This window comes from Sceloporus undulatus, chromosome 2, assembly GCF_019175285.1.
Source record: "Sceloporus undulatus isolate JIND9_A2432 ecotype Alabama chromosome 2, SceUnd_v1.1, whole genome shotgun sequence".
NCBI lineage: Eukaryota > Metazoa > Chordata > Lepidosauria > Squamata > Phrynosomatidae > Sceloporus > Sceloporus undulatus.
Genome location: NC_056523.1, coordinates 61,421,210 through 61,446,351, shown reverse-complemented (window position 1 = coordinate 61,446,351; position 25,142 = coordinate 61,421,210). Strand labels below are relative to the sequence as shown.

At 38.4% G+C, this 25,142-nt stretch overlaps 1 protein-coding gene across 2 annotated transcripts in view; it reads right to left on the bottom strand.

Annotated features, from left to right (window-relative positions):
- FGD3 (FYVE, RhoGEF and PH domain containing 3) overlaps positions 1 to 25,142 on the bottom strand; it is a 122,357-nt gene that overhangs the window by 31,692 nt on the left and 65,523 nt on the right. For both annotated transcript variants that reach the window (XM_042451017.1, XM_042451018.1), the window contains exons 3-9: positions 23,872 to 24,043; positions 21,920 to 22,520; positions 12,316 to 12,408; positions 9,318 to 9,454; positions 7,451 to 7,607; positions 3,316 to 3,454; positions 350 to 408 (exon numbers count right to left, since the gene is read on the bottom strand). In XM_042451017.1, the coding sequence (XP_042306951.1) occupies positions 350 to 408; positions 3,316 to 3,454; positions 7,451 to 7,607; positions 9,318 to 9,454; positions 12,316 to 12,408; positions 21,920 to 22,520; positions 23,872 to 24,043 (1,358 nt within the window). The remainder of the gene's footprint in view (positions 1 to 349; positions 409 to 3,315; positions 3,455 to 7,450; positions 7,608 to 9,317; positions 9,455 to 12,315; positions 12,409 to 21,919; positions 22,521 to 23,871; positions 24,044 to 25,142) is intronic.

The following is a 25,142-nucleotide window of genomic DNA, read 5'->3' as shown; positions in this document are numbered from 1 at the left end:
TGGAATTGTGATGTCAATTTGCAAGAGCAATGGCTGAATATTTCAAATATATTAAATGTCATGTTTAAAATACACAAAAAGGAAGACATGACAGAAGAAGAGAAGGATTTCTGAGACTAACCACTTAATTCATTGGTAATTAGTAGACAGGAATGAGAAAAAGTCCCTCACAAAACACAGTAATGACAAAAGGCATTGATTTATACTTTAACTTGATGTATACTAGATAGTTTCCATTAGTATGAAAATCATCATTAAGGTACTCTGGAGCAATGAGAAAATGTATTGTTCAAACAAGCATCTCAGTAAATGGCTTAGCTGATGATCCTGCTACACAGTTTCTACTCACCATCTTTCGGATGGCTGCATTTGAATGGTTTGCTGCAGTAGAAATGAGCTCCAGTGATTCTGAAAGAGAAGCATGAGCAGTTATACATTCTTAAGATTGCTATCAGTTAATATACAGTTTTTATTTCCCTGGCGTGCACAACTCAACTTCAAAATAGCTGATACACAGAAATAGCTCATTTGTTAGGAGGAACTCATTCATCATATTCCTGATCTTGTTCAGGTCAAGTGTGCAAGTAAAGAGCATTTCATTTAAAACCACAGGTTAAGAAAAGAAAAATAAAATCTCAGCCAGTACACAATGGGCAAGGATGTCAAAGAAGAGTACTTTTTCATGAACTCAAAGCTAAAGATCAAATAATTTACTGACAACAAGGTATTTGTTTCTAAAAATTGTGGAACAGCTTAGTGGGTTTAGAGGAGATAAACCAATGTATTAATGCATAAAACTTACTTGTGGCAAGTTATTTTGCACAGGTGCAGCCCTATATCTTTGAACAGCTTCCTACTTATGCTTGTGAGAACAAGAATTTCTGTTCCTAAAAGTATGGTTGGGATTAATATAAAATAATCACTGTGTAGTCTAAGATTTATCCTCTATGTACTTTTGTATTTTTCACTTCTAACACTATATGCTTTTTGACCTCTTATTCTCAATATACATACTCATTAAATTTCTTTCACATGTAACACTAAACAATGATTTAGTGCTACACTAATGAGATTAAATGCCAGTGAACAAAACACCAAGCCTGCTGCTCCTTGGACAAAGCAGAGAAACAGTTTTAGGAGAACTGACTTCCACTGTTAATGAAAATTGGCATATTGTTACACATGCATCTGAGGGCATGATTTAAATCAGAGTTAGTTTCCAGACAAGCCAGCTTTAAACTAGGGCTTCTTTAGCTGGCTTGTTCAACTACCTTTGCTAATTGATTTCTGGCTTCTATATAATAGCACAAACCAAGTTCCCTAGAAAGTGAAATGAACATGTGATGAAAGTCCTTGTCCTAGCCATGGGTGATTTGGGGAATGCCTGACCCTGATGTTCTGTTTAGGCTCATGCAAACTAGACCAAACTGGAAGCTACTTATAGTAAATGTTTCTCTCTTCTGTTAGATAGGAGCAGCATAAAGCACTTCTACTCCACATCACTTGAACTTTGATCTGCAGAGGGAAAACAACAAGGAACTTGATGCCATATTAGCATTTTAGCATGCTAACCTTTCAGAAAGTGTACTACTAACCACGTAGTAGGTGGAAGATTCATCTCTACAATTATCATCTCAAGTGTATGTGACAGCCAGGAGTGCTTGGTACCAACTTTGGTTGATACGCCAACTGCGTCCTACCTGGACCAAAAAGACCTTGAAACAGTGGTACACGCATTGGTAATCTCTCATCTTGATTTCTGTAATGCACTCTACATGGGGCTACCCTTGTACCAAGTTCGGAAGCTTCAATTGGTTCAAAATGTGGCAGCCAGATTGGTCACCAGTTCGTCCAGGTTTGACCACGTAACACCTGTCCTAAAATCTCTTCACTGGCTGCCAATTAGCTTCCGAGCACAATACAAGGTGTTGGTTATTACCTTTAAAGCCCTACATGGCTTGGGTTGGAATTACTTGTGGGAACACCTCTCCCTACATAATATGCTCCGCACTGTCAGAACAACTTGGAAGAATTTATTAGAACATCAACCAACCAGATTTGTAATGACTTCCCAAAGAGCCGTCACTATGGCTGCTCCAAAATTATGGAATAGTCTTCCAGAAGAGATCCATCTTATTGTCTCCTTGGAAGCATCTAAGAGGGCACTTAAGACAGATCTCTTCCGGCGAGATACCCACCTGACTTCCTGGAAGGAATACTGTTCCACTTTCTGACCACTGTATAATTGTATTGTATTGTACTGTTATATGATGATGACAAAGTTTTAATGTAATAATTTTACTGTATATTATTGTTCTGTCTTTGTATGTATTTTACTGGGTTGTGACTGCGCCTCGATCCATTCGGGAGAGGTGAGAAAATATAAATAAATTGTTGTTGTTGTTTCATTGCACCATGAATGCAGCATCTGTATGCTTTGGAAAAGGAGAATTGGAGCTTATCGCTTGACATTTTAAATTGGCTGCAGCCTTGTGGGCTGCAACCAGGACGTGGGATAGAGGCAGGGATTACTGCACACTAAATCGCCACTGAATCGCCGGCCGCCATCAGCCTGGGTCCCAAGCTGAACTCCACCAGCAATTTTTAGAAGTTAGAAAGCTTTCTGACTTCTAAAGAGTGCTGGCAGAGCATGGCTTCGACCCGGCTGGGACTTGGGCTGATGGTGGCCGATGATTCAGTGATTACTGTGTGATAATCCCCGCCTCCATCCCACAGGAGGCTGGAGCCGATTTAAAATGGGAAGCAGTAAGTTCCTACATGAAGAGGCCTGGGAATTGTACATTAAAAATAGTTTATTAGACTTGTAGGAGAAAACAGATATACATGCAGTCAATAAAAAGGCATTGCTCATGTGTATTAAATATGGTAACATATTATGAGCATTAAAAAGATATAGAAGTCTTGAGATAAAGAGCCCTTTCCCAGTACACAGTACACATTTATAGCACTACATGCTTCCATTTTAAATGTCAGTTGTTATCCTAGGGAACCCTTCATCTGTAAGTCTAGTGAGGCATTAGAGGATCTCTCTGGATCAGAATTTAAAACATTGCTCCCTACACTGAAAGTTCCAGAATTCCATAGGATGCAGCCTCGGCAGTTAAAGTGGTATCAAAGTGCTATAATTATTAGGTTTGATTTTTACAGGTTTTAACACCAAAACACATGTATAACCATGTTGAGTACTGATTCTGGGGAAAGGGGGAATATAAATAAAAGGGATAATAGTAACAGATAACAATTTTACACTACTAACTCATTGGTTCCAACAGTATTGAAGAAAATTGTACATACTTTCAGCATCTTTCCTATCTGGTGACTCTCCAGGGAGTTTTTTAAGATAATCCTTCAAGAGAAGCTCATAACGTGGAATTCTTTGCACAGGTTCCAGCATGTGATGCTGTAATGTGAGGTTCCCACAAACATCCTGTTTCTGTAATCAAGCCAAAAATAAAAATTGTTCTGGCTAATTAAAAAAAATAAACTTAGCATCTTCATTTACTCTCAAACCAGTACAAGTAGAAACTGATAGTCTTTACATCTGAAAAAAATGATTAGGATGATAGGCAGATGTTTATAGTGGATCATGAATAAATAGCAAAATAAAAGAGAAAGAAAATTCAGTTTAATACGTCTTGCTGAAACTAACCCTAAGGTCATGTCCAGCTTCTTAAACTAATTTCAAATCTATCCTTCTGCTACACTTCTAACCATTTCATGTTCTCTTCTGCTTTCCTAGATCAATAAAAGCAGAAACAGCTACTTAAATATTTATCACAAAACAAACTCCCCCCAAAGATCTACAAGTTAAGATGATAGATATTAATCAATGCAATGTATATGCCTAAACAGAAACCCAGATTTATCTTAATCATCCTGTGGTATATATATATGAGACAATAAGGAGTTTAGCAAATTCCCAAGCTCTACCTTTGGATGTATTAAAGGTTAAAGTATGGGGGGGGGATGTATTTAAAAGTATTTGTTGACATGTGTAATCTAGTCACTTAGAATGAACATACATACATGTTTACATAACACAAACAGTAACTGTTCTTTTAAAAAAAAGCAAATTCTGACATGTATACCAAACACATATCCATTTGAACATTTACAAAAAGAATAATTTTATATGTAAAAGGAGTTAGCAGGCCAGAGACTCCCGATGCATAATCACATGTGGTCTAGAATCAACCTTTATTGTTGTTATTGTTAACTGCCCTCGATTCAATTTCGACCCATGGTGACTCTGAGGATGAGACATCTCCAAGATTCCCTGTCCTCCACTGCTCTGCTTAGGTCCTGTAAACTCACACCCATGTTTTCCTTAATAGAGTCTATCCATCTAACATGTGGCCGTCCTCTCCTTCTACTTCCCTCCACCTTTCCCAATATTATTGTATTTTCCAATGAGTCCTTCCTTTTCATGATGTGCCTAAAGTACAACAGCCTCAGTTTTGTCATCTTGGCTTCCAGGGAGATCTCTGGACTATCAGATGTGTTGGAACTCCCATGTTTTTAAGGTCATTCCATAGCCTTTCATGATCTATGCCTCTGAGATTTCTCTCTCCATATATGGTTGGAGTTTATATTGCAGAATTTTGAGCATAATTTTGCTTAGAATCATAGAATCATAGAGTTGGAAGAGACCGCAAGGACCATCCAGTCCAACCCCCTGCCATGCAGGAAATCCAGATCAAAGCATCCCCGACAGATGGCCATCCGACCTCCATTTGAAGACCTCCAAGGAGGGAGACTCCACTACACTCCGAGGAAGTGTGTTCCACTGTCGAACAGCCCTTACTGTCAGGAAGTTCCTCCTAATGTTCAGGTGGAATCTCCTGTAGCTTGCATCCACTGGTCTGGGTCCTAGTCTCTGGAGAAGCAGAAAACAAACTTGCTCCCCCCTCAATATGACATTCCTTCAAATATTTAAACAGGGCTATCATATCACCTCTTAACCTTCTCTTCTCCAGGCTAAACATCCCCAGCTCCCTAAGTCGTTCCTCATAGGGCATGGTTTCCAGGCCCTTCACCATTTTAGTCGCCCTCCTTTGGACACGCTCCAGTTCTCCTTTTAAAATTGTGGTGCCCAGAACTGGACACAATATTCCAGGTGGGGCCTGACCAGAGCAGAAAAGAGTGGCACTATTACTTCCCTTGATCTAGACACTATACTTCTATTGATGCAGCCTAAAATTGCATTGACCTTGTTAGCTGCCGTGTCACACTGTTGACTCATGTTCAATTTGTGGTCTACTTGGACTCCTAGATCCCTTTTACACGTGGGAGATTAGTGCCATGGTCCTATAGTTGCTGCAGTCCTTTGTGTCTCCTTTTTTGTGGATGGGGGTGTATATTGATCATTTCCAATGTATTGGCCATCTTTTTGTCTTCCATATCTGTTGGCACATGTTGGTTAGAACTACAGTTGACTCTGTCAACATGGACTGCAGTTCATTTGGAATATCATCTGTTCCTGGTGCTTTGTTTTTTTGCAATTTCTCTTACTGCAGCTTCCACCTTGCTTTGTAGAATCTGGGGTTCATCTTCATATGACTCTTTATTCCATGTGTCCTTCATTTTGTCATCTCTTTTGTATAACTCTTCTGTGAATTCCATCCAACATCTTTTTATTCCTTCCTGGTCTTCACTTATGTTATTTTTATCTCATAGTGTTCCGATCTTTGGTTTAAATTTTCCTTTGATTTTCCAGATCTTGTGGAATAGGTCTCTTGTTGTTCCCTTTTTGTTGTTGTCTTCTATTTCTTTGCACTGCTCGTTGTATTAGTTTTCTTCATTTTTTCGTACTAACTGTTGTACTGTGTTCTGTATATACATAGGGGCCTGTGGCTTCAAAAAGGAAAGAGACATGCTGGTTTCCAAGGAAACATCTTCTTTGAAATGCACATGGACACTAAATTTCCTTGAATTTGAAAATCTACCAGTGATCACATGGCCAAAGGGGGAGGTGACAGCCTGCAGATAGCCCTCCCAACCATCTGAACTATGACTGGAAACAGAAAATGCAGGCCTATGACTAACATCCTCAATTTCTTTCTCCTGTTTGCATGATGAAGAAGCCAGTATGACTTTGAAAGCTTGCAACTTGCAACTGTACGTTTTGGTTGGCCCAATAAAGGTATCATTGTTTGGATGTTGTTGTACTGTTGTGTTCATGGTTCTTAGTTTGTTCCTATCTCCTTTTTGTTTTTCTTCCCTTTTTTCCTTTATTGCTTGTAGTGTTTTATCTGTCATCTATGTTTTCTTCTATTTCTTTTTGGCTCTTGAAAGTGTATGTCTGCATTCTTTTATTATGTCCCTGGCTTCAGACTACAGTTCTTCTGGTTCTTGGTCTATTATGCTAAGTAATGCAAATCTATTCCTTACACTGTCAATAAATTCTGTTGAGACATTGTTCACATCATATTTTGGTATGATGACTGGTTTTGTTTTCTTATTGAGTTTTACCTTCATTTTTTATATGAGTAATTCATTATCTGTACCACAGTCCTTGCATTCCATAAAAGTTACTCATGAGTCCTTGCTAGCTTCACAGCTACAGATCTGGAGCCACCTGCTGTAATGCCATTTGCTCTACAGTGACATCTGTCCAAGTGTTGTGGCTGGCCTTTTTTTAGTTAGTGAAAGTTCTAATTCCTCATGTATTATATCATCTGAAATGTTACAGACGTAAAGTCTTTTCTCAATTCACATAAAACTCAATCTAAGTTGCAACCATCATCTGAATCCTGTCACATTGTCAGACATCCAGTAGACAGATAGAGTTAATAGCAACATGAGGACTTGTCTGTGGAAGTAGCTTATTGCCTATTTACGGAATTCCATTCAAAGGTTTAGACTAAACCTATCCATCCTTGGTTGTTTATTGTTATCTGACTTCAAGTCAACTTCAACTTATAGCAACCTTGTGAATGAGGCGTCTCCAATTTATCCTCTACCTCTCTGCTCAAGTCCTGTAGGCTCAGGCCCATGGTCTCCTTGACTGAATCTATCTATCTGGCACACAATCTTCCTCTTTCTACTTCCCTCTACTTTACCCAGCATCACTGTCTTTTCTAATGAGTCATGCCTTCTCATGATGTGGCGGAAGTACAACAGCCTCAATTTACTCATCTTGGCTTCCAGGGAGAATTCAGGCTTGATTTGTTCTAGGACCCATCTGTTTTTGTCTTTTTGGCGATTCATGGTATCCTCAGCACTCTTCTTCAGCATCACATCTCTGTTGACTTAGGCTATAAATGCACTTTTATTCTACCTGTTTTAAAATGCTTTTTAATTGGAGAGCACCTTTTTGATTTTAATTCTGTAATTTTTTTTAATCTGCAGCATTTTGTTTCATAAACTGTTTAGGACTGCTTGTTAGGGCCAAAATGTGGTATAGAAAGGATGTGACAATTAAATATACCTGTATGTTTTGAATGACGTCTTTAAAAGGAGATGATCTCTGCATCCATGTGTTCACCATGTCCATTGCTCTGTCAAAATTCTTTACATATTCTCCATACATTTTCAGAAACGGAGCAAGTTTTTGAAGGATATCTCCTAGCCTTGGATTTGTATTCCTGTAAAACAAGCAAGTTGAAAGAACATGAAAACTGGAAGCTAGCATTAGTTATATGCAAAATTATTTGGATCCAAATATCACCTTCTGTGACATGAAGGGCTTTTTTGACATCCATAAATCTTGCTGGCAGAAGGTAATGCTTGCTCTTCCCTCATATTTCCCAGCACCACATTTTACACTGAAGGATTCGGTAATTATGCATATTTGCAATAGATTATATAAATCAATGTGGTGTATACAGAAACAACTTCAGGCTGTTCAAACTCTACAGTATTCAGGAGTGGCCCTTTTCTACATCCCACTACCTTCCCAGACTTTCTTGGGAGAAATATGTGAAGGGCCTTTTTGGTGGCTGCTCCAAAGCTTTGTAACTCCCTTCCTATGGAATCTGTTTGGTCTCCTTTCACTGCCAAGAGCTAGCTATTCCATTAGTTTTTTATTAACTGATTGTGAAGATGCTCTGTTTTGATGACTTTTAATATTCTGTCTTTTAAAGAATTTTATTTTATGGTTTAATGCTCTCTGTTTCACATCCCTATAAAACTGTTTTTTGTGTATTTTTAATTTCTGCTGGTTTTGATAGTTTGTAAGCCACTTTCAGTACCATTACTGGAGAGAAAGTGGGATGGAAATGAATGAAAAGTAACAGTAACGATAATAATATTATTTAAAAACAACAATTCAGCATTCTTCAATCATTTTAAGTATGTTTGAAAGCAAGTCATGCCTCCTATAAAAGTGTATTTCCATTACTGCAGTGTTTATTATAAATGTGGTAAAGTGTTTTTTTAATTAGCTTGTGCCATAAACAAAATGAAGAGGACTGATAAAAGTTAAATGCGGAAGGGATTATTATTTTTGCTTCTGTCTAAAAAAATTGTTCTTTTTCACCTCCTTTGGGCCCTATGCAGTCTGCTTGGGATTTCACCATTCTAGATAATTTAATGTCATCTACACTACTCAGGTTGTTTATGATCAAGTTATATAGAAGCATTGTGATTTGGGGGGAACATCATTTGATCATGCACATATACCAAGTCTATCATATGAATAAGAATCGCTTCTCAGGGCTAACTTTCTTATCCCAGAGGTGTACGATCATTTTGTCCTATGGGTGCATATTGTGCCAGTTGGGGGCCACACTGAGTTATGTTTTTGCAGGAGCTTCTAGAAATGAACTTTGACAAAAGCTTTTAAACAAAGTACATACCTTAAAATAACCGAAGCATAAGACATTCAGTACAATGTTGGTCTGACCCATGTCCTTAAAATTTTGTAAGATAGGGTGTCAAATTTTCTCACGTGGAGAGGGTCACGTGAAACACTGGCCCAGAATCAACAGGATGCTAATGGTAACATCAGGATTTTAGATCCTCCCCCTGAAGCCCTCTCCAGCACTGAGAACATACTTCAAAGGATTTTCCAGCCCTCCAGAGCAGGAGGGGAGCTCCAGATTCTGCAGCAGAGAGTCAAGATTCCCAAACCTTACATTCACTCTTGTGTGAAAATTCAGTTGAGAATCCAGCAATGGATACAGTTTACGATTTTGGTCTTATGAAGTACTACAGAATAAAGAAATGTAATGTACACAGAACTATCATATAAAGAAGCTTTAAGTGGATACATTTTACTATTATAGAAGTGAACATTTTAGTTACTAGAAAGTAGTAATTTAATATTAAAAAATTGTAACACACTGTATACTCACCACTCATCAGTAATCCTTGTTTTGAGCTCAGGTAAGAGAAACTGTTCATGGAAGCGATAGATGGATGAAATATTTGAAAAGATTCCTGTTACTACATCAGGTGGAATCCCTGCTTCATACAATTTAGTGCAAAAAACCTGTCACAAAAAACCCAGAGCAATTCAACAGATATCAGAACCAAAAGTATAAGATCTATGTTAATGCCATACATGTGGAGTTTGACAGATTATTCATTGTTTTCTACAGGATATGTATTTTTTAATTGTTTTCCCAAGACTATTCTACATAAATGCTTAGTTTGTTAAAAGAGCTCTTGGTTAAATACAGCAATATATCACTTGCAATAAATCTGCCACCTGCTTAATCTGAAAGCAACTGATTGGTTGTTTAGAGTGGAAGATTATGCAAAAGTTACTCAAGAGTGTTCAATAGGGATGAAACATAGTATCTCAAATACAACTAAAAGGAAAAGACATTTTACATATATTTTCAAGTATCTTTTTTAAATAACTTTCTAAGAAACAAAATAGATGTATGCTAAATTTTTAAAAATCTTTACAATGTGGCTCAGTGGTACTTTTCCTGTTTTCACACTAGACGTTGCACAATCGGTTACAGTGCAACAGACATCTTTGTCAGCAATTACAGACAAATTTAACTAAGGAGGAAGTTAACAGTCCAAATTAACCACTATCAGATGTTGTTATATTTGGCTCAAAACAAAGCAATTCAGTGGAGAAACGAAGCACTCCAATTTAACAAATTTATTATGAGCTATTCCATAGTTTTTAAATTGTTTTCTTACAGGCTTGTCAAGAATACTATCCCTTGGAAAGTTCTATCCATTACTGTTGAGTTAATAACAATACCTAACATTTCTACTGTGTTTCAAGTTTTCAGAGCTATTATTTCAATAATCTTTACAACAATTCTGTGTTTCTAAGGCTATCTATGTCTTTAACAAACAGTATTCTCTCTACTTTCCAAACAGTAATTGCTTATCTGCAAAGCTCTTCTGAAGAAACCCATCTACCATATATATTTGTGCGTAAGTTGCAAAATTTTAGTCAAAATATCGACCCCCAAAAACCTGGGCCAACTTATCCAGGGTCAATTAATGGGAGCCAATTACATATAATTTAAAGGGGACAAAGGAGCAGTTTGGAGTCCAGAGAGAAGGGCTGGAAGGTCACTGGGTGTTTGGGCATAACAACCATGTTGGGGTGGAGGTGAGAAGGAGGTGGAATATAGAAGGAAAGAGCAGGAAATTATCACTATACAGTCACCAGTATCATGGAGATGACACCATGAGGAAAGAGAAGCACTCGTTCATGGTGTGCATGCACACACAAGTACAAACAGGATGGGGGAAAACAGGAGTAGGTGCTGCCACTGGGACATGCCAGAAAAAGCTGCTGAGTGAGAGTGGGGATCTGCAGGGAACAACAAATGTGGCAAAAACAAGGTTTGCTTTTTGGAAAAAAAATTTGTGAATATTTTTAAACCGTAATTGGTTGAATCTGTGGATGTAGAATCCATGGATACGGAGGGCCGACTGTATCTTTAGGTTGATGTCAACTGATATGAAAAGTCTCAGTGTTTTTTAAAAAGTAACTCCTATTTTTCACTTGTATATTATTAGCTAGCAGCCGTGGTTAACTAGGTTATCAACATGCATGTGGGAATTCATCCTAATGGCCTAACGGTCAGTATTCCCCACTGTTTGTTTCTCTATTCTACCTTGTTAGTAATACTGAGCAATGAAGCACATGAGATGGAAGCTAGGATTCTTCATAATAGAATGCCTAATATAAGCTATCAAAACTAACAGAAATGGAACCCTGACATGTTTAATACTATATGATTATTATATAATTCATGTAGAAATTGTCTGTGGTGGCTCCTCTTTACCCCAGGGTTCTCCCAAGCCCTCCCTAAGACAGATGAAAGAAGTGAATGTAAAGGCAATGTGAACTGAAGTAATAAGGAAAGTAATGTGGGAAGTTATTTGGTTGAATAAACACCACAGCAGAAGAACTACACACTTCCTTAGAAAAGCTTATTTCTGAATATTGTTTCTGCTTCTAGTGGCACTTATACAGTAGATAATTTCTGAATCAGGGAAAAAAGGAAAAACCCAGATCAATGAGAGGAAAAGTTCATTTTATGCTATTATATGACATGTACACAGACTGGAAAGAGGTGACTTTGTTACATAGTGAGAAACATATCTAGAACTGCACGTGACTTTTTCTGTGCCATATTGGTTCCCTGAGCATCAGGGTGATCTCACTGTTTGGTAAGCAATTTAGGGAACAAGGGGGTGATCTTGCAAGTTTCAAAAGAGAGCCATCTCAGTTTGTAAATTTGTGGGTGTCCGCCCTACTGCAGAAACAAAGACACTTAGTTTTCTCTTGTATGGCAAAGGCCTCAGTGAAAATATATAATTTAAAGCAAAACAGTCTCTGCTTGAACAAAGAACATGTGTCATGCTTTGCAGATGATCTAGTGAGAATGTTTGCCACAAAATTTGCAAAAAGGTGGGTAATTATGTTCAAACTTCAGAAAAAGAGTCAATCTCATAATTTTCAGATGGGATATATATCCCACAGTATGAAATATGAAATTCTTACAGTGTTCAAGTTGTCAATATTTTCAGAAAATCATTTGTGTTTGGCTGCCCTTGAAAGACACACCTTCATAGCTGCTCAGCAAAGGACTGACGGTTTCTTAATTCTGTCATAAGTAAATAATGTGTGGGTGGATGTGAAACATGGGAGGAGTCATAACAACGACATCTAGAGTAGACCTTCAAAGTGGCCCTCTGTTGTCAACATATGCATTCGCTCTAGACGTGAAACTACTGCTAGAGCAGAGTGAAATGTTCTGCCGGACAGGTCACAAAAATGAGACTGGTTGCAAGTTTTAAAGGGACAATGCAAATGAAGAGATAACACATTGTAAACAAAACAACAAAATGTCATAGAAGTAGTCTTACCTGATCTAGAAGATGAAGCCTTTTAACATATGCCTCTTCTGTGTGGAGAAGTTCATTTGCAATGTTAAACAGCTTTTGTGGTTCTGAACACTGCTACAAAATGAAAAATCCATTGTAAGTATATATTCCAAAGATAAAAGAAATAAAGAATCCTTTTCATACCTTTCATACTACAGTCGCCCCTCCTTTTTCATGGGGGATTCGTTACAGACCCCCTCGCAAAGTTTCACCTATATGCAAATCCCATTGGCTTGAATATAGGGGCGGGGTGCACAGGCACGCTCCCCATTCATTCTCCCTCTGTTGTCTCTCACACATAAGCAAGGGACATGGGTCTGAAGTCGGTGAGAATGGAGGGAGGACTATACTTTTCTAGTAATTAATTAATGTGCTCCCAGTGGCAAGAGCTCTTCCATTTTGGTGAACTGATGAAGCAATTTGCTTTGTTCAAGCATCTAATTCTGGAGTGAATTTTGTTTTGTCTTTTCCTAAAAGACAGTGCAGTGCAACCTTCTAATAGTGGTTTTATAACCAACGAAGCTCACAGTTGGATAATCTGAAGTACACAGTTCCTTTCATGGTGCTCTTTAGTACACTGTGGAGCTTCTCTCATCCAACGAGCTGGGGAGAGTGAAGAAACCACATGCCATTATCCAAAAGTTGCTTCAGAAACACCACCACCATCACCAAAAAGGAGGGGGGAATATGTTTACGGGCCATGTTTAGGGATTTTTTTTTAATACAGTTGGCGCTCCATGTCTACGGATTCTGTATCCACAGATTCAGTTATCCATGGCTTGACAATATTCCCCTCCAAATATTCCAAAAAGTGAATCTTGATTTTTCCACTTTGTATAAGGGACACCATTTTACTATGTCATTGTATATAATGGGATTTGGGAAGCCATGGATTTTGGTATATCCAAATGCCAGTGGATATCAAGGGCCCACTGTATTTTCAAGCCATGGTTGAATCCGTGGATGCAGAATCTGTGACTATGGTACCACTTGATATCACTTATGAATACCAGGTGCTGTAGGCTATATTTCAGAGGAAGGAACTGTCAAAACTATCTTTGAGCATTCCTTGTCTAAGAAAGCCCTATAAAATTCATAGAGTGATCATAAGTCAACAGGAGGTTTGCAATACACACACAAGAAATGAAATGATGCTGACAAGACAGCATAACCACTGTTTCTTAACAGTCACAATCACAATAAAAAAAATTCATAATACTGATAAAGCCACTATATCCTTCAAAGAAAAACTCAGGTCCCTGTAGAAATTTTGCTTAATGAAGAAAAAGAGACCACACTGTATGATTTATAGTACGTAGTTCATGAAGTCTGTGCCAAATGAACACTGGCATTATATGCCAAGCTCATCTGAGACAAAGACTGATGATGGTGATAAAAGATTCTAGGGAAAGAATGTCTGAGACCTTCTTAAGTTCCTAGCCCACAATGTCATCTCTACCCATCATAATTCATGTTCTATGCAAGCATATTCATGACTATTATTCCGTGCTGCTTGCCAAGATAGGAGGCTATCTGCCAGCTGCTAGTGAAAATAACAAAGGAACCAAAGCATGCTTGGTAGAGGCAATCATATTATTACAAGTTGTTTGCAATTAAAAAACAATAGTCTGGTCATTTGAAGTTTTTCTCAGATGGCAACTCACCACAAGATGGCTTTTTTAATTTCCTAAAAAACATATTTCAATGAGAGGTAAGTTATTCTATGATGAGTTTGTGTATCTTTGGGTAAGAGATTACTGGGTCCTCTCTCATATTACTTGGTATTCTTCTATAAAAATTTCTTCTCTCTTCTCACCACTAACAGCTCACATACCTTTAGCATATACATTATAATACCTTTTTATTATCCATCTAGGTAATTAAATAAAATCTCATCATAGAGCTGTGCTCAGACACAGTTAACTACTCTCTTGTAAAATTGCTAAAATGAATGATCCTAACCTAACTTTAATGACATTTCTTCTTTTAGAAGCATCAAGGTTAACATGTCTCAAAAATTTCAGATTCTGAGACAGAGGAAGGGGGATGGAGAGAATAGAAAAGAGAGAGAGAGAGAGATTGCCAAAATTAATAAGCTTCCTCTTGTCGCTTTTCAATTAGAAGATAGGTACGTTTTCCAATTATTCAGTCATGTGCTCACATTCTAACAAATACACAGTGACGGTAATGAGTTATACCATGTAGTAAGAATCCCAGGGGGGAGTGACATGTCACAGGGTCTTTTAAATTTATTAAGAGATCTACACAATCTACTGTAAAGAAAGACCTCCTCATGTCCATATCCCCATGAGGCCCTAAGTGGGACCTAAGAAAATATCAGGAAGATCGACTTATTCCAACCTTCCTTCACTGTTGGTTTTGGAACAGTTTTAAGAAACACTGGCATCGTTTCCCACCACAGGCTACTGTGTCATGGAAAAAATATTCTCATGAAAAAGCACATCTGGGCAGGTTAAAATAAGCAAAGAAATATAGGCACCAAGTATAAAGTTATGTGGGAATGTTCTTACTTTCAAGACTATGTTCTTGTAAGCAAGAAAAATCTGTGTTTCCTTTTCTCCTTTTCACATAGGTATGCATCCTTCTAGAAGCTTATTACTATCCGTTTTCTCATTACTCTTTAATTTTTTATCCATATAATGCACAGAAATCAAGCATGTCAAACAGAGTAATTTAAGAATAATTAGTTGCATTAAACAGACCAATTAGTTTTTTAAAAAAGCAAAGAAAACATTATTGGTAAATTAGTGATTTAATTACTTAATTCTTTTTTATTAATCTTTTGGATGATCTTGGGCAAGTCACACCATCTCAGCCTCAGGGGAAGGCAATGGCAAGCCTCCTCTGAACAAATCTTGCCCAGGAGCCCTGGTGGCGCAGTGGTTAAATGCCTGTACTGCAGCCATTTACTCGAAACCACAAGGTTGCGAGTTCAAGACCAGCAAAAGGGCCCAAGCTCGACTCAGGCTTGCATCCTTCCGAGGTCGCTAAAATGAGTATCCAGACTGTTGGGGGCAAATTAGCTTACTTGCTAATTAGCTTACTTGCTGTTCACTGCTATGATCTTTGGAATAGCGGTATATAAATAAAACAAATTATTATTATTATTAATTATTATGATAGGTTCACCATAAGTAGGAAATGACTTGTAGGCGCACAACAGCAACAAAGAAGATCCACTGAAATCACTGTGACTTAAGTTACTCCCATTAATTTGAGTATGTAGCAAAATCTACTTCCACAGAGGAGGTAGACTGAAGTCTACGAAAGTTCATGCTGTCGACTTCTTTCTTTCAGTTAGTCTCAAAGGTTCTACAAGATCTCTCTACATACTGATTCTACAGACTAACACAACTGCATCTTTGAATTCTACCACTAATTTAAGTGTGGTTTAACTGTGACTAAGGGCCTGCACACATGGGCCAAAAGGCCTGTGTTCTCCCTGGCCCGGCGTCATCCTGTCCATTAACCCCAGGCCAGGATCAGTTAGGCCAGATGCTGATTCAGTGATCTCAGACTGATCCTGGTTCAATGAGGCGTTAATCTGGCCCCAAAAGACTGGCTGTAATAATTGTGATAATGAAAACAGCAATTTATATAGGATTTTATATATTTTAAACTAAAGAAAAACATTGCCTCATTTTTTTTTCTTCTGAGGCCATGTCATCTTGAACAGCCCTTAAACAGTTGAAATGTTGCTCTGGTCAGGGGTACAGCTACGAGGGAGGGCATTGTTCCCTAGTATGAATTCTGTCCCCTCTCCAAAAAATTTTCTTCAGTCTCTAAATTTTTAGTACTGCAGAAAGTGAGACACTGAAAACCATTCACAGCTAGAATGCATATACAGCGCCCTCACCATATACGGGCTCACCATACGCGAACTCAAGGTCATGCGGACAGAGAGCCCCGACAATTTAAATGGTGCATGCACCCACAGCACACAAGAGTGTGCCACCACAGAAAACAATGGGACTTGAGGTCCTACATTTTTCCCTTATGCAGGGGTGTGTGTGTCCAGAACGGATCCCCCGCATATATGAAGGGTGCATTGTATTGGCAGTGCTTACATTCCTTTGCTAACTGTGCCTGCCTAGACTGCATTTAGGCTTTCTAATGTGCTCTACAGACAGGCGCAATGGGGCGCCGTCGTCACGTGCGAGGGGCGGTGCTTCCAGACGCCCCTCGCTCCTCGCACGTGACAAGGGCATCAAAATGGCTGCACCCTGTACAGATGGGCACCGCCATTTTGATGCAATGGATGCTTAGTGTCCGCACGTCGCGACACCATTGTGACGTCACGAGTGCACCATTGGCACACTGTAGCGTCACAGTGGCTCTACAAAAAGAACTTGCTTTTTGCGGGTTCTTTTTGCTGCACAAGGAAGCTGAACAGTTTGTCCATTGCAGCTTCCTCATGCAGCAAAACAAGGCGCAGGCAGACCGCCCTTTTTGGGCGGTCTGTACCCCACCTAAATGCTCAACCAGGTTCTAAGTTACTTCAGTGACAGAAATGTGGGGACTGAATGAGAATTTAACTGGAGGGGCAGTGGGAGATAATGCCCTCATTCTTTCACCCTCCATAGTTACACCCCAAACCCTGATCCAGATAAAGTTGCCCATCCTTGAAACAGAGCTATGAATGGAAAACCCATGAAAATGACATGATTTCAGAACAGACTGATTGGTCTATTTCTGTAAAAGTATCAAGGGACGCATACAGACAGGCCAAAATAAAGCTACTTTGGGTCACTTTGGAGGTATGCTTTTTAAATGATGAATGCATCCTAAGAGGACAGAAGCTGCGCCAAAGCCACGCTCCAGTCCCACTCCTGTGTTAGACAAATTTGACTATGGATGAATAAAATCTCTTACAAATCCACAGACTGTTGAACCGGCTAGGATCATGCAGGTTCTATTGTTGCAGTGACTGCAGACACAAGCATATTATGAACAGAATGCAGAGTAAGAGAGACACACACCATATGACATAGCCTAAATTAATTTTGAAAGATAATTGAAAAACCACTGTTGCAGACACTACAAAAAGCAGCTAATTTAGGAAATGAAGAGCTGTGATACAGCAAATGAAAAACTAAACAGCATTTTCAAGAGGCTCTGTTCCTGACTGTTCAGTCCTCTGAAGTGGCCTCATCAAATCTGCAACAATATACCACTCTGTATTACCTTTCTCTAAATCATACTATCAAGTGCAGAACAGCAAACAGAGTTGCTTTAGAACTCAGTTTTCTCTTCGCTGAAGAAAAAGGAAGGGGGGAAGAAAAGGGAACGGGGTAGGAATTATTAGATATTTCCTCCTCAGTTTTTTATATGAGCCTCTTTTCATTTCCTAAAGCAACTCATATTACAATATTTTAACTGCAACCCCTTCAACCATATCAGTGCACCTATCATTGGGAATAAATGATACAGCCATGGCAGCTGGTGACCTCAATGCCAATGGAACAGTGAATCTTCTTTAGGTTTTACTCTGAACATTAAAAGGAGATATATCAAAGATACAGAATGCTGTCCCCAAAACATCACTGCTCCTCTGACAATGGAACTGCCAACTGGCACTATTCCCCAGTATACAGCCCTTAGATCAGAGTAGGCTACTGACCAACCACATCTACACAGGAGCTTTTCACACTCAATACCTGGTGCTCTGGTGCATAAACAGTAGCTGTGCACAGCTTTGTGCAGTTTTGCCTTTGTTTTTCCCCCCTATGAATATGGATACTTCCCTGCTCAGACAAATACACATTAATCCTGCAGGTCCACACTTGTCAGTGATGTGGGTGTAAGCAGCTGATGGGAGTCTATGCACAGGATGAAAGGGTCTGCAGCTATCAGGTGTATAGAATTATCCATTAATGTAAAATGTAATACAAGTTGTATCTCCCTTATCCAAAGTGTTTGGAACCAGAAGTCTTGGGGATTTTTTTAAACTTTGGAATACCTGTATTTGCACATACATAATGTGACATCTTGAAGAGAGGAGCCAATTTATGTTTAATATATACCTTATACATATCACCTGAAGGTAATTTTATAAATATTTTAAATAGTTTTGTGCATGAAACAAAGTCATCAGAAAGCAAAGGTGACACTCTCTCAGCCACCTATGAAAAAAGTTTTGGTTTTTGGAATATTTCAGATTCCAGAATTCTGGAAAGGGGGCATTCAGCCTGTAAGGCGAAGCCTGCACAAGCCTACAGACATACCCAAAATCAAAATGCTACTACTACTTCTTTTCTTTTCTTTTTTAGTACAAAACAGAGAATAGGTCAGTAAAAGACATTTTCTTTCAGTTGGTTTTTAGGACACCTCCAAGCATGCCAACATAACCAAGCATTAACTCAGTTCATTTGTCCAAGTTTACTAACACATCTTAAAGTAATATATGACAAGAGTGGGAGGGCCCATGAACCGTAAGATACATGAGCTTCTTAAAGGACCTGACAGAACTAGTCTGGCCAACAAAAATGTTTGGTCTCAGTTTCCCAAGCTACTTAGGTGGGGAAATGGAAATGTTAGTTAAACTAACAGAGCTGCCCCAGAGATTAGGATATCAGTAGTCTTGAAATTTCAACTTTTATTTTAAATGGCTGAAGTGTGTGAATGCTGGTGGTCAAATTTGTCAGAAGCCCACCAATAAGAAGGGCCCACTGTACAAAGTATGTTATATGAGAATGTAAGACAGTTAACAACAATGTGTTCACAGTTCAATTACAACAGCTGTCAAAACTGATCCTAAGCATATTGATGTGTACTTAAAAACCAATTGGGTACCACTCTAATGCAATCTGGCCTTCCACTAGGCAGACATTACTAACTCCATATTTATAAATTACAGACTGGCCACTGTGAATTTTATAATATTGTAGACTGTATTCATTCATCAAGCAATAGCAAAGCAAAGCAAGAGGCTGCATTCTTCAGAATATACTTCCAGGTTTGCCTTAATGTCCACTATTACTCTACCATTAATGTTTGCAGTGACACTAAAATCAATTTTTCTTGCCCTTTCTTCTGACTTGACTTATATTAATAAACTGACTTGTCTCAGACATAGGGCTCATGAATATGGATAATACGATAGACTATATTCCCATATGAACCAGTTGAAATACTAGAATTCTGATGGCGAAAGGGAAAGATATGTCTTTATAACTAACTCTCATTGTATAAATGTTATTAAATACAGCCAGCTTATGAACTCTGTATACTGCCCATCCTGCAAAGCAGGATACTGCACAAACAGTATCAGTACAAAGCTGTGAGACCCACCGATCAAGCATGGACGGCTAGGGCATGCACCAGCGCTGAAAGGCTAACTACTGATATTGGATCATTAAGGAAGGAATACTAGGAGCTCTGGGAGTCAATGTTTAGGGACATGTTCTGTAATACTTCGGCTATATTTGCATGTTGTTATTGTTATGCGCCTTCAGTTGATTCAGACTTATGGCAATCCAAAGGCAAATCTATCATGGGGTTTTCTTGGCAAGATTTATTCAAAGGGTTTTTTCATGGCTGTCCTCTGAGGCTGAGTGTGTAACTTGCCCAGTGGGTTTCCTGGGCTCAGCAGGGATTTGAATCCTGGTCACTCTTAGTCAAACACCCAAACCACTACACACTCAGTCTCTCATATCTGCATGTACAGATCTGTATATCTGCTTCTCTCCTTCTGATTCAGTTCAGTGGCACAGCCAGAAGAGTTGCTGTCAGGAAGCTGAAAGGAAATGAAACACCTCTGACCAGTCAAATAGTAGACACGCCTCCAAATTCCCCAGGAAATGGATCTGACAGACCATCAACACTGATGAACAGTAATTAAGAGGCTGTCCATGGAGAGTTAAAAGCAGCTGCTATACCACCAGCCAATACACCTATTTGCTCAATCTGCATGCTCACTCTCACATTTCCAATATCAGCTGCTAAACTGGCCCATGCTTAGAATTCAAAATTAAGCATAGCAGTTATATTTCACCAATCAAACTGATTCAAAAAGCCTACAAGAGCTGCCAGAAAACAAAAACATGACAAACTGAGAGGATGTTAGATCCACTGGAAGGCAGGGCCACCATATTACAATTTAAGTAAAGAGGACAACACATTTTAAAAAAACCTTAAGAAAAAGTACAGATTTGACAGATGACAGGAGTACTTATAGGAAGGAAAAGGAAGGGAGAATGGGAGAGATGGGAGGCAGAAAACCCAAAACACCTGGGGGGAAGCTAAAAAAAATCCTCTCATCTAAATATCAGGTTGCACTTCCAATGTCTGATAGGCATCTGACAACGATGACTGCTTAGATGGGCTTCCGCAGAATAAAGCCACAGATAACAGCATAAAATGGGTCAGTGGTACTCAGTCTCTGATGCACCCCCAGAATCAGTAGAGACAAATAGTGCACAACTAAGGGGTTAAGGAATAGGGCACCTAAGGAACCTTGAAAAGCAAATGGGAGCTTTGGCACTCATTATCCCAACCTCAAAACAGTGACCAACCCATGAAGCCATATTTGATTATACTGTACATGTCCATCTGATGGGTATTATAGTAATTTTAGTAAGAATATTCAACCCAGGGAGCCAACATTCCTAAGATCAGTCCTTTGGGATTACATGGTGCAACTACTGTAAATATGCAAATATTAAATATTAGGATACAACAGTCTTAAGGTCCTAAACACAAAATATTAAGATACATAGTCTTAAAGCTGCTGCTAGATTCCTTTCTCCTCCATTTTCTTTTTATACACAAGGTGAAAATTTCACTTGTAGTACATATGTCCAAAACACACTGCAGAAATATTCCAGTTTGAGACTGCTTTAACTGCCCTGGCTCAATGCTAGGGAATTCTGGGAACAGATATTTAGCCTCCTCTGTAAGACAGCACTGGTGCCACAATAAACTACACTTCCCAGGATACCCTAGCAATGAGCCATGGCAGTTAAAGTGGTCTCAAACTGGATTATTTCTGCAGTGCGCCTTTGACCTTGAGTCTTAAAAATAGATAACACATTAACAAGTTCATAACAGTTGTTTTTGTTAAACAAGTTACTTAAAACATAAATGTCACTGTTGCGTAAAACCATTTAAAAAACAGACAAACAATTTCGAAAGAAAATGATAACGCTTGCATAAGAATGACAGTTGACTGTGTTGGTTAACAAAACTTTAAATGATTTCTTTCTTTCTTTCTTTCAAGACATTTATACAGAGGGCTTCAAAATAGTGCTGGTTGAAAGTACAGAGACCTCAATGGCTGACCAATGGTTTGTACATAAAAGACAGATCACTATGTGACTGCGTTGGGGAACCACTGCCAGAAACTATTAACTAGCAGAGCTTGGCAAAGTTACTTTTTTGTACTAGCACATGCTGGGAATTCTGGGAACCTGTACTCCAAAAAGAAATTTTTTCAAGCTCTAGTTACTGGACTAAGTGCTGCAACTGCCTGTGTGATTTATGTTCAGCAAAAGATGAGAATTCTATGAAAGCAAACTTCCACACTGCATACTGTCACAAAAAGAAGACAGAAGTTCATGTGTTTTACCTTATTAATGTCTACACATTCCAGTTTTGATACTTCTGCAGTTTCTTGCTCTTCACTGCTTCCTTCATCTATGTCACTGTCTTCATCCTGAGTGAAGTTTCTCTTCTGCTCCCCAGCAGATAATCTGACACCCTTTTTGTCATTTTCCATGTCTGCTGCTGGGCTCCCACTCACAGTGGCTTTTCTCTGTTCTGAACCATCTTCGTTTAGGAATGCCTCGCCTGCCACACTGCAAGAAGGGCTGTCAATCCCACTGTCCCTATTGGGAATTTTGCCACTTCCATTCAGCTCAGCCAAGGAATCCTTATGACCAAGATCTTCCGTAGGCACTTTCCTGATGTTCCCATCAGTACAGTCTTCAGTGGCTGTGGTGTCATCTATATTTAGTTCTTTAATTTTCATTATGTCTGCATTAGACATTTCAGTGCTACACAAGATGCCAGGCTCACTTTCCTCTTGTTCCTTAATTTCGTTTGTAGAAGCAGCACTAGAAACTGCCATATCACAGACACTTGGGCAGCATTGTTTAGGAGAGTCCATTCCAGGTTCCATCTTAAAAACTAAATTAAACTGGTTTCTTTGAACAACATCGACAGGCCGCCTGCAAATGAAAACAAAACTCTGTGTTATTGACCTTATGTGCCAGATTCTAGAGCTACTGTTTAAGCCATTTATTTTGAAAACGGTACTGCCAATTAAATCACTAAAGCATTTCAGATCATAATCTCTGAAATGTAAACTCCCAGGAGAACTTTTATCTTGGGACTAGGTGAGGTGGCCTCTCTCAGGTTAGAAGGATCATCAATTTTGTTAATAATAGATATTTTTCATCACTATGGGAGCTGCCATTTGAACTCTAACTCAGGTCTCAAAAATATCTTCAGCTATGCCTTTAAGCACACCTTAATGTATAAGAGCAGCAAAAGGTCACTGAAATGACTATTCAAAAAGTTCTGTAAATGATTATTCAGAATGGCTGCTACAAATATTTATCATACCATTATATACAAGTAAAGTGCTAATTACACTGTAATAAAATTCAATTTTTAAGAAAAATGGAATAAATTAAAACCACAAATTTGTGCTTTTAAAAATTTTGGGGAACTATATTGAGGAAGTAACTGCATTTAATGGAATTCGCCCTAAATAGTAAGAGAACCATTTATAGGCTGTTAAAAGACTAAGCAAGTATATTTATCCTCATAGAAAACCACAACATCCAAAGAGAATGCAGTCGTGAAAACATTACTTACTGAAAAAATGAATACTAAAAAACAGACTTGTAAATTCTTTGTTTTCTGATCAGTATGCTCATTTTAAAATCTACCATTTTTACAGGGGAAAAATGTCAAACTTTAATTAATTGCTTTTTCTCCCAGTAAACCTACTTCAGGCATTTTCATGTCTTTTAGTGTAAGGTGATTTATTTGTCCACCCATACATTTTTAACTGGTATGTGAATAAACCTGCTGAAAACAGCTCACTTTGATTGATCCGTTCACCAATAAACTGTCATCCAATGTTAATTAAAATTTCAAAACTCTCTACTAGATTTAAGATAACCTTGGTTTTTAATAATTGACAGATCTATATACTGTACACTATTTTTTTGAGGAGTGCCAGCACGATCTATATACACTACTTTTTTGAGGAGTGCCAGCACGATGTAGTGGTTTGAGGGTTGGACTACAACTCTGGAGATGAGGATTTAATTCCCTGCTTGGCCAAGGAAACCTACTGGGTGACCTTCAGCAAATCACATGCTCTCGTCCCCAGAAAACCTTATGACAGGTTTGCCTTAGGGGCACCATAAATTGGAAACGACTTGAAGGCACATAACAACAATACACTATTTTATGTAACTCAACATTTGGTGAGTGAGTTGTTAACATATTATTTCCCCCCTATGCTATTATTTAAAGAAGAAATTTTGGTAATACCAAAGTTCTTACCTAATACTTTCAAATTTTTCAATGAGTCTGTTAATGTCTCCTGAGGCCTTTGTTATTTCTTCTTCAGGCAGTGGACTTCTTGAGGACTTGGGATCTGCTGGCAAAGGCTTAGATGGTGCTGGAGGAATCTTCTCCTGCCCAGCAGGCTGGATATAAACAGGCTTAGGAGGTACTAGAAAAATAAAAATGAAACCAAGGATTGTTCCATCTTTAATGAAAACAAACTCACTTGCTCCAATAAAAAGCTGGAAAGAGCACTACAGCAAAAACAATGCAACTTCAGATTATCTTATGTACTTATAAAAAACAATTTTTTTCAGGCCAAATGGTACCGGCCTTCTTTTTTACATTTTCTTAAGTTTGTTCAAACACGAAGAGACTGTGACCACTTCCTTGTTGCTAAACAGGATGCACAGCACATAGACAGTATATTTTGCAAAAATTCAGCCACAACCCTCAGTACTAAACTAAACACTTTTGAGTGCTGCTGGCCCAAAATTTTGAGTACTGGTTGATTAACATGCTGAGCAAAATCTATAGAGTTAATACAGATTTTTATCTATCCTCATGCTCTTTCTTGTGGCAATTCAGAAAGCCAATTAAAAAACAGCCCATTTTTGCTTCTTTCCCCCTCCCCTACCTCTTTGTGGTATAATCTGCATAAATTTCCTTCCTCTTTTGCTGCTGCACTGAATGTACTTCTGGAACAAAGTACTTGCCATATATTCCTGTCTCCTCTTTAATGGAAAAAGAAGAAGACACCTTTACCCTTGGTCCATCTATGTTAGCCTTTGAATACTGCAAACCATATGAGTTCCTCATACTTCTTGTGAGTAAATGGTTTTTCCCCACTAAACATGCAAACAGTATCCCATAGCAACAAATTCATGTGTTCTCATCATTCAGTACAGCCAAAAGCAACTTAATTTAACTGACCCTTAAAGTAGATACTATCAAATTGACTTAAGGCAATTAATTCCAGTTGGTCATACCCATCAGCAGTTGCTGCCAAAATTCACTCAGGTTCATACTGCTTTATGGGGAAAATGCTAAAAATTCAACTTTTCTGAATTCACTTTACTATAAGTACAATATCGGTTACAATATAAAAAATTAAGTATTATTTGTATAGCACATTATAAAGTAACATAAACAATCAGGAATTTACAATCTAAGTGTTAACTATATAGGAAACAGAGATTCCTCAAGAACTTGCTAACTTGTTCTTCACTGAAAACATGTGTGTGTTTGTGTGTTGTATGCCTTCAAGT